At 47.7% G+C, this 10000-nt stretch overlaps 1 protein-coding gene across 1 annotated transcript in view; it reads right to left on the bottom strand.

The window, feature by feature from the left end:
- The window catches only part of wdfy4 (WDFY family member 4), a gene marked incomplete at its 5' end in the record, with an annotated part of 74004 nt that overhangs the window by 21894 nt on the left and 42110 nt on the right, over positions 1-10000 (bottom strand). Inside the window, 6 exons of the mRNA XM_083658246.1 lie at positions 510-624; positions 1556-1704; positions 5628-5875; positions 6457-6523; positions 6650-6841; positions 7270-7347. Coding sequence (XP_083514372.1) covers positions 510-624; positions 1556-1704; positions 5628-5875; positions 6457-6523; positions 6650-6841; positions 7270-7347 — 849 coding nt within the window. The remainder of the gene's footprint in view (positions 1-509; positions 625-1555; positions 1705-5627; positions 5876-6456; positions 6524-6649; positions 6842-7269; positions 7348-10000) is intronic.

The raw sequence follows: 10000 nt of genomic DNA, 5'->3' as shown, positions 1-10000 counted from the left end.
AGGAGCCGTCCTCGGCTACCGCGACTCGCAGCTACTGGCTCGGTTTGGCCTGGTAACGTGTGGCGGGAGCCACAGCTCACATTGCCGGTTAAGTTTAGGCAAGTAAAGCAACTTGGTTGGGGTTAGGTAACAAAAGCAACTTGGTTGGGGTTAGGGGTATGGTTTGGGTCGAGGTTCGAACCAGGTCTCTCATGACGAGAAAGTTGCAGGAACGCTACCGTCCACCACTCCAACCCCTTCTCCCTTTGACTTTGACTTGTCATTATGACGTGTGTAACGTGAATTATTCACGTATCTAGAAACGTGAAATGCTTTTTTGTTCAGAAATGTTCATATTTAACATTTCTGTAGATTCTAGAAAGAAACGTACAATGCCGAGATTTTAATCTGGCGACTGTTCATGCTGGAGAGACATTTCCAGATCAGGTGTAAAAGTAATCCAGCTAAATCCTGTCTAGACACAATGTGAACATGAGACGTGTGTGTCGGGGGGCCTCAGACTGTCTGACCTCTAGAAGGAAACGCATGAAGCGGGCCTCCTTTAGGTCCTCATACAGCCAGCGTCTGCAGCTGGCCGACGGCAGCTCTTTGCTCAGCAGAGTGGAGATGAAGGAGTCCCTCACACTGCCAGAGAGATGGAGACAATGAGAGGGATGTTTGATTGACATCATGGAGTTTGATTGACATACTTCGCTATAACTGCACATACACACATGGGCACACACAGCTGCAGAGGTGGGACCAAGTCGTTGTTTAGTCATCTTAAAGGAGAACTTACCTCCAAAACACTTTTTTTCAGCTTTTAACCAATATATATGACAGTATAGACAAGAGCATATGTCATTTCTTGTTTTTTTCCATAGGTATTTTCAAATCACTGTTCTAATACATATCTAGGGGGTAAGTCCTCCTTTAAGTATTTGCACTCAAAAGTCACAAGTCAAGTCCCAAGTCCTAAACTTGAGTTTCACGTCCTAAACAAGTCATCCCTGTCTGTCATTTTCAACCTGCATGTTTTTCATACAATTTGTTTTTTTGTTGACCACTGCATAGTTTTTGGAATAGCGTTAACGATTCAGGAAATGAATGGAGAGGAGTTGATTTGTGGCAACACTTTTCACTTTTTAGATAATAAATAATATAACGTATATACAGTAGTGCAACAGTTTTACGACAAACGCCTTTCTTGACTTGCAAAGTTATCTTTTAAATTAACAAACATGTGTGTACCTCATGGCACAATTTAAACGGGATCAAACAAATATTGTCTCTCGGCATTCACCACCATTCATATTTCTTCAGACGCTGGTTCACACGGGGCCCGACCTGAAGGGGAGCGACTCTGGATCTCTATTGTTAATCTGTGGATTTGGGGGAATGCATCAAGTCTTTTCAAGTCAAAAGGCTCAAGTCCAAGTGACGTCACGAGTCATTGGTGTTAAAATCCAAGTCTTTTTTTTATTTTAAAGTTTCTAAATTCATCAATTAGATTAGAATTAGATTAGATTCAAATTCAAGTCATGTGACTGGGTTCTACAGCTGTGCACAGCTGTACCTGCTGGGATGGTGTTTCCTGCAGCAGATGTCTCCAGCAGGACTGAGGGTGAATTCCTCACACAGGAACAGGCTCTCCTTCCCAAACAACAGCACCGCCTCTGTCACTCTGAGGCCACTAACCACCACCACAAACATCTTGGCTTTCACCTAGAGAGAGAGAGAGGGAGAGAGAGAGAGAGAGAGAGAGAGAGAGAGGGATAGATAGAAAGAGAGGGAGACAGAGAGAGAGAGGGAGAGAGACAGAAAGAGAGGGAGATAGAGGGAGAGAGAGGGAGACAGAGATAGAGGGAGAGAGAGGGAGACAGAGATAGAGGGAGAGAGACAGAGGGAGAGAGCAGGGGAGAGAGAGATAGAAAGAGAGAGGGAGAGAGATACATTAACCCCATGTGAGCAGCACAATTCACATCAGTACATTTCTCTGGCGGGACATGGCAGCAGCAGAGGGACATGGCAGCAGCAGCAGAGGGACATGGCAGCAGCAGAGGGACATGGCAGCAGCAGCAGAGGGACATGGCAGCAGCAGAGGGACATCATGGCAGCAGCAGCAGAGGGACATCATGGCAGCAGCAGCAGAGGGACATGGCAGCAGCAGAGGGACATGGCAGCAGCAGCAGAGGGACATGGCAGCAGCAGAGGGACATCATGGCAGCAGCAGCAGAGGGACATCATGGCAGCAGCAGCAGAGGGACATGGCAGCAGCAGAGGGACATGGCAGCAGCAGCAGCAGAGGGACATGGCAGCAGCAGCAGAGGGACATCATGGCAGCAGCAGCAGAGGGACATCATGGCAGCAGCAGAGGGACATGGCAGCAGCAGCAGAGGGACATGGCAGCAGTAGAGGGACATGGCAGCAGCAGAGGGACATGGCAGCAGCAGCAGAGGGACATCATGGCAGCAGCAGAGGGACATGGGACAATTATTTTTTTTAATTTGTTCATGTTTTGTTTTTTCATGTATTCGCTATGCTTTTTATATCTGCTTGCACACAAATTGCCCTTCGGGGACAAATAATAAACTTGAATCTTGAATCTTGAATGGCAGCAGCAGCAGCAGAGGGACATGGCAGCAGTAGAGGGACATGGCAGCAGCAGCAGAGGGACATGGCAGCAGCAGCAGTGGGACATCATGGCAGCAGCAGAGGGACATCATGGCAGCAGCAGAGGGACATCATGGCAGCAGCAGCAGAGGGACATGGCAGCAGCAGCAGAGGGACATCATGGCAGCAGCAGAGGGACATCATGGCAGCAGCAGCAGAGGGACATGGCAGCAGCAGAGGGACATCATGGCAGCAGCAGAGGGACATGGCAGCAGCAGCAGAGGGACATGGCAGCAGCAGCAGAGGGACATGGCAGCAGCAGCAGAGGGACATGGCAGCAGCAGCAGAGAGACATGGCAGCAGCAGAGGGACATCATGGCAGCAGCAGCAGAGGGACATCATGGCAGCAGCAGCAGAGGGACATCATGGCAGCAGCAGCAGAGGGACATCATGGCAGCAGCAGAGGGACATCATGGCAGCAGCAGAGGGACATCATGGCAGCAGCAGGCTTCACTTGATTGATCATTTTAATCACATATTTTAATCATTATTAAAAGGACACAGTTGAACACTTCATTATCAGAGCTGATTGATGGAGAGAGGAGAAGGCCTGGCCCCCCGTCTCTCCATCCAGACGCTCCGCCGCCCAAAGTGCAGCAGCCACGTGAGCGCGTTCAGCGGCCGCTTGTAGCTAATGCTAACTGTGCTGCGATAATGTGTGGCTAATTCTATTGTCTCCCCTCATTTCACAGTGAGCGTGTGCACCTGTGTTGGCCCCTCTGCCGGCCCTCTGGGACACCGCCGCCCCAAAAACCATATGGGGCCCCGACACACCCGCAGGCCCCTCACAATTTATACTAATCAAATCAGACCCCCTACCCCCCAAGACCCCCGCCCCCCCCCCCCCTCTCTCTCTCTCTCACACACACACACACACACACACACACTCGGTGGAGGAGCATTATTAGGGGTATTAATCACTGCCACGCACACAATAGGAAAGTTGCTAAGTGATCAGAGCCTCTTGTCTGAATAAACACAGAAGTCACAGCAGGATGGATAACATCACGTCATGTGGAAATGTTCAGGAGTCAAGGCGAGCGATCGTAGCCCAGAGCCGTGTAGATAGAAGAGTCCCCACATCTCCATTCACTCCAAATGAACCAATTTTTTTACTCTCAAGAGTTCCAGGAAGTAAGGTCCTGGATTAAGCAGCACTGTCGAGTTGCAGCAAAATGGACAGTTTGTGTTGTACTTTGATTTTTTTTTTTTTTTATAGAATCAAATTGTACATTATCAGCTTGATTTTAGCATTCAAAAGTAGCGCGAGACCCCTTCCTGGCTGTTCATTGGCTAATGAGTCACGCATTTTCGTAGTGCGCTTACGCCACTCTCTCTCTCTCTAGAGGACACTAATGTAGCCTACTGTACTGTACATCCTTACTTAACAGCACAGAAATCATAAGTCTGTAAGTATATCATCGTCAGACGTTATAGCAATTTCCGTCTGTAAACACAAAATGACATCAGCCTCACTGTGACTAACAATTACTGGATTTAAGCGGGGGGGGGGGGGGGGGGGGGGGGGGGGGCGGGAGGGCGAAATGAGTTAAATTTATTGTTATCAAAGATAAACTAAATACATAACAATAAACCTCTTATTTCCTTATCTCCTTTACTGTGCTGTGGACAGGCAGACAGGCATTATCAGTGTGTGAGGGTGATTTAGCTGATGCTGGGAGAAGAAGCGGAGGACTCTTATTGACTGAGAGCCTAATGTCAGACCATTGATTTCTCCCCACACACATTACCCTCATAATCACACTATTGGCGCTGGCAAGCTAATTATGAGCGGGTCTCCCTTTGTGTGTTACTCTGTGTGTGTGTGTGTGTGTGTGTGTGTGTGTGTGTGTGTGTGTGTGTGTGTGTGTGTGTGTGTGTGCGCGTGTACGTGTGTGTGTGTGTGCGTGCGCGTGCGTGGGTGTGTGTCTCAGAGCTAATGACTGTGTGTTCATTTGACAGGATGCTCAGCAGGACAGTCGGGCGCACACACTGAACCGTTGCGCGAGAGAGACACCAGGAGGACCCACGTGCAACACACACATCACATCACATGACATACTTAGGGACGCGGGCAGAAGGCAGCTTGCATCATCACCTCCTACTGTTTTTATTAATACTTGTGTCAGAAACATTAAAAGGCGCGGCTGGTTGCCGGGGAGAGGTTGCGGGTCCCCGTCAACCTCAGCAGCAGCAGCAGCAGCAGCAGCAGCAGCAGCAGCAGCAGCAGCCTCCACTAACAGGAAGGAGGAGAGGAGCCGCGCGGGCGGCGCCGGGCCGACACGTTAAGACATTACACTAATGAGGAGAGATGATAGCAGCACTGGGCTATTGGAATCCCTTAGTCTACATCAGATAATTAGGATTTGCGAATATTAGCGGGGTGAGTAGGAGTCAAGGCTGTCTTTCGGCAGGTTGTTGTAAAAAAAAATAGGGGTGGGGGGGATGGGGTTGGGGGGCGTCTAAACACAGCGCCTCCTACAGGACGCCAGTGGTTCTCAAACTTTTTCATGTCGAGGACCCCTAAACTGACACAAATTAGACCAGCACCCCATTTGATATTTTGTCCCCCCATCTGACAAGATGTCTGCTTTTAGATGTTTTATGACAGAAAGCATAATGAAACCCACGACCAAAATAGACATGTCATTGTGTTACTTACAGATGGAATTATAGTCAAAATAAAGTATATAGACCCTTTTCACGGGGGGCCATTTTGTGTCGAAAAGGCAGATTAAACACAGGTGAAAGCAAAACACCAATCATTCCAAAAATTCCAATCATGGAAGTTTGAAACCCTCCTTAGTGTTTTGCTCGCACCTGTGTTTACCCTGCCTTTTCGACACAAAATGGCCCCCGTGAGAAGGGCCTATTCCCCTTTTTGCTGGGGACCCCCTGGAACCCCCCCTCAAGGACCCCTGGGGGGGGTCCCCCCGGAAACCCACTTTGAGAGAACCGTCGTCCCACTACGCTACCTCCTCTCCGGGGTGCAGCTCCTGCAGGATGAGGCGTATGTCGGGGCAGGCCTGTGTGTGGGAGCAGGCCTCGGGGGTGCAGGGCTCGGCCGGAGGCTCGGCGACGCCGGACGTCTCGTTCAGAACGGGGAAGAAGGTCAGACGCGCGCAGTCCTGCCCATCCTCCTCTGCCTCCTCTTTACCCTCTGCTGCTCCGTCACGCAGGATCCTGTGCTCTGTTGCTGCTCCGTCACACAAGATCCTGTGCTCTGCAACAGAGGGGACAGAGGTTTTGACAGTCAACACAGTTCCCACACCTTCTTAACCCATTGATACCTGATGCAGCATTTGCGTGTACATCCCTCATTTGTGTGTGTATCCCTTTAAGGCCGCGAACCGCGTGACGCGGTTCGCGGTCTTAAAGGGATACACACACAAATGCTGTATCAGGTATCAAACATCAAATTCAAGGACCCATCATAGTTTTAGTCACAAGGTGAATGACTGTTACAACACTGAGAATGTTTATAATGAGATCAACTAGCAGGCTTTACACAAGCTCACAGACAACGATTAAAAAGAGAGAAAGGCTTGAATGTGTGAACACTTCTCAACTGTGCTGTGTTACGCAAATATCAAAAGAACTTCCATTTCTGTTCTTGCACTAAACATATACACTTAAGCACTTTCAATGATCCTTGTGTATTTATGTCTAGTTTCAAAAACTTTCAAGGCCTTGAATGATTCCCCCCCCCCCCCAAATTCACAAAATTTCAAGGATTTCCAGGACCCGTGGGAACCCTGGATAAAGATGAGAGGAAATGGAGCAAATATAAAGTCTGTCCTTTACCTGCGTCAACGTCTGTTCTACTCCTGCTCTCCTCGCTCATGCCAGTCAGACCCGGGGTGGCTGGCACCTGTTGTAATCAGAGACGACGCCCGTCAGGTTAGGTTGCACACTCAAAAGGAAAGTTGCACACTAAAACGTTATACAGCTGCATTCCAGGCATGGCCCTCTGAACTGGTCAAATGAAAGGCTATACCTTCTTGGAGCGTCTCAGAGCCGTCCTGCGGATGCGCGGTCGGGTGCGGTTGGGTCCCTCGGCGGCGTCCTGCACCCAGCCTCTGCTCAGCAGAACCCCGGGCCCGGGTCCAAACACCGCTCGCTCCCTCAGCAGCTCCTCCTCCACACGCAGCCACATGGAGCTCAGGCGCTCCCGCTCACTCGCACATAACTGAGCAGCAGCAGCAGGCCGGTGACACAGGGAACAGACAGATATATTATAATAATATCATGTATTTCCCCCCCCAGATTTCCTACTATTTTCTGACCAATTGTAATTGACGTAGCGCGTGGGAGGATCACGCTATTTCCGCCAGTTCCCCTCCCCCCCGAACAGGCGCCCCCGACTGACCAGAGGAGGCGCTAGTGCACTGACAGGGACACATACCCTTAATCTGGCTTCCCACCCGCAGACATGGCCAATTGTACCTGCATGGACGCCCGAGCAATCCGGAGGTACTGTAACACGGGGGCTCGAACCTGCGAGTGTGACCCTTGTGTTGGGAATCTACCGCTGCATTACCCGGCTTACGCCCCTAAATTCAACTACCTTAATGAGATGTATTTGCGCATATCCGTGTATATATATATCTGTCAAACCTGTGAGTGGTTGGTCCTCATACTCTGGAACATGCGATGGCCTCGCTGTCGATGAGACTCCATGCAGCACAGAAAGTCCTGCAAAGGAAAGAACAGTCACTCCGTGCAGCACAGAAAGTCCTGCAAAGGAAAGAACAGTCACTCCGTGCAGCACAGAAAGTCCTGCAAAGGAAAGAACAGTCACTCCGTGCAGCACAGAAAGTCCTGCAAAGGAAAGAACAGTCACTCCGTGCAGCACAGAAAGTCCTGCAAAGAAAGAACAGTCACTCCGTGCAGCACAGAAAGTCCTGCAAAGGAAAGAACAGTCACTCCGTGCAGCACAGAAAGTCCTGCAAAGAAAGAACAGTCACTCCGTGCAGCACAGAAAGTCCTGCAAAGGAAAGAACAGTCACCTGCTGGGTGCAAATGAAAAGAATAGGCCAAGCAATCACTCCTCCGCTAGCTCATATTGTACAACACACGCACACACAAACATCATCTTTACCCCACGGAGATTGTATATTCATGATGGTATTGTTCTTTCCTCATGCAATTACAATGCATTCATACAATTACATCTGGTCTAAATTGCATTCACTGGGCAAAATAAGCTAGTGGCTACAGTCGTACAATAACCCTGTCTGGAAATGTAATCATTTGTTGGTGTGATCTAATTAACATAAACATTAATATCACTGAGCCACGACACAGTTAAGGGCAAGGTGTGTGTGCCTCCGTGTGTGTGTGGGTATATGTGTGTGATTGATTGAATAATAATATTAAAAAATAAATAAAACGAGAGAAAAGAGGCAAAAACAATAGCTGTGTTGTTGACACTGCGGGACGCTTGTGTTGAGCGCCCACACTGGGCTCGTAGTCTTGACTGTTAACTGCTTCATTAAGTCCATCATCACAGCGGTGCTCACTGAGAGACTAGTCAAACAACATGTGTCCATCCTCACACAGCTGACCCAGGAAGCCATTTCATTGACTGAATGAACATGCACTAACCATTTTTTTTGTATCCAGACTCTTATTTACCGATGCTAGCGTTGTGTTTTTCAGGTGCAGCAGACGCACGAATGCCATAACCGATTTCCAAGTACAAAAAAGGCGACTACATTGACACGCTTTGGTAACGGCGAGTGATGCAAAAAAACGCGTGAGACAATAAATAAATAAAAATCCACAAATTAAATGTTGAGGGACAAACTTGATGGAGCCCTCTGGAGAATGAAAACTGTGTCTGTAATGTAAATGGCTGCCTGCCTATCCAAAATGAGGAGTTATGGAGAGAAACTAATCAAATAGTAATTTGAGGGGGAGATTATAGAAATATTACAGACAGAAAAGACAGTAATAATGAAGTTTGCAAACTAGAGCCGTGTTGTCACAGATAAACAGCGAGTCGGCGTCATCGTCTCCCTAATTTCATTCCTTTATTTGGACAAACATAAGTAATATATAGCATTAATTACCCTATTTAGCAGATAGGAACCTCATTGGCTTTTTAAACGCTGCATTAAATACATAACTCATCTCTTCCCCTCTGCAATTAACATCAGAACATCACACTCATTTCCATTTTAATGACTTCCCAACAATACGCCACCTTTGATGATAAGGCAACATAATGTCAACTTCATTCTGGGCTGGCAGTGAATGTGTAATGAACTTAACGTGATCATTAGTGCTGTTAATTATCTTTCTAATATGAGGACACAGATATGATTATGGAAACTGCATTCGCTGATGAAATAAATCTCTAGAAGCTTTTCACACTGGAGCTTGAGTGAGGAGGACAGAGTCTCTGTCTATCAGTCGCTATGTTCCCCATTCATTACCTACAGTAGGTTTTCAAATGCTGTGGACTGTGGACATGTGAGACCCAGAGACTACACTCAGTGTAGAGATAGATCACTGTGCATTGAATGGCTCAAACAGCCATAAGCATCTCTCATGACGGGCCAAATAAAGGTCATAAGTTGATGATCCAGAAATTAATGAATGACTCAGTTGTTTCTTCATAAGCATGGATGGACAATTGAGCAGATTGGCTGAGCAACCAGTAGAACTGTAGATATCACTTGTACTATAGTATATTATTACTATAGTATGTTATACTCCTTTCCAGTGTTGTAGTCAAGTCACTATATCTCCAGTCCGAGTAAAGTCTCCATTAGCTGAGTCCGAGTTTGAATCTGAAGTTACTGATCATGAGTGTGAATCCCCATGTAGGTGGAACACACGTGCCTGCTCTTACACAAAATGGATTATCACATGTATTAATATAGCTATTGTATCTTGTGCCAAAATACTGTATTAATGCCTGTTACCAGAAAAACGGGGGGGAAAAAAAGGTTTTAAATCAATTACAAGTCCGAGTCCAAGTCCAATTCCGAGTCATCAGTGCCCAAGTGCAAGACTACAACACTGCCCCTTCCAACCAGGGTTATTCCCAGGTTGATTTGGGGTATTAAAGGGTTAACCCAGGTTGATTTGGGGGTATGAAGGGGTTAACCCAGGTTGATTTGGGGTATTAAAGGGTTAACCCAGGTTGATTTGGGGGTATGAAGGGGTTAACCCAGGTTGATTTGGGGTATTAAAGGGTTAACCCAGGTTGATTTGGGGTATTAAAGGGTTAACCCAGGTTGATTTGGGGTATTAAAGGGTTAACCCAGGTTGATTTGGGGGTATGAAGGGGTTAACCCAGGTTGATTTGGGGGTATGAAGGGGTTAACCCAGGTTGATT

The sequence above is a fragment of the Poromitra crassiceps genome (genome assembly GCF_964638095.1).
Source record: "Poromitra crassiceps genome assembly, chromosome: 22".
NCBI classification, from domain to species: Eukaryota; Metazoa; Chordata; class Actinopteri; order Beryciformes; family Melamphaidae; genus Poromitra; species Poromitra crassiceps.
Note: the sequence above shows the minus strand (reverse complement) of the source record. Positions and strands in the feature narration are given on the sequence as shown.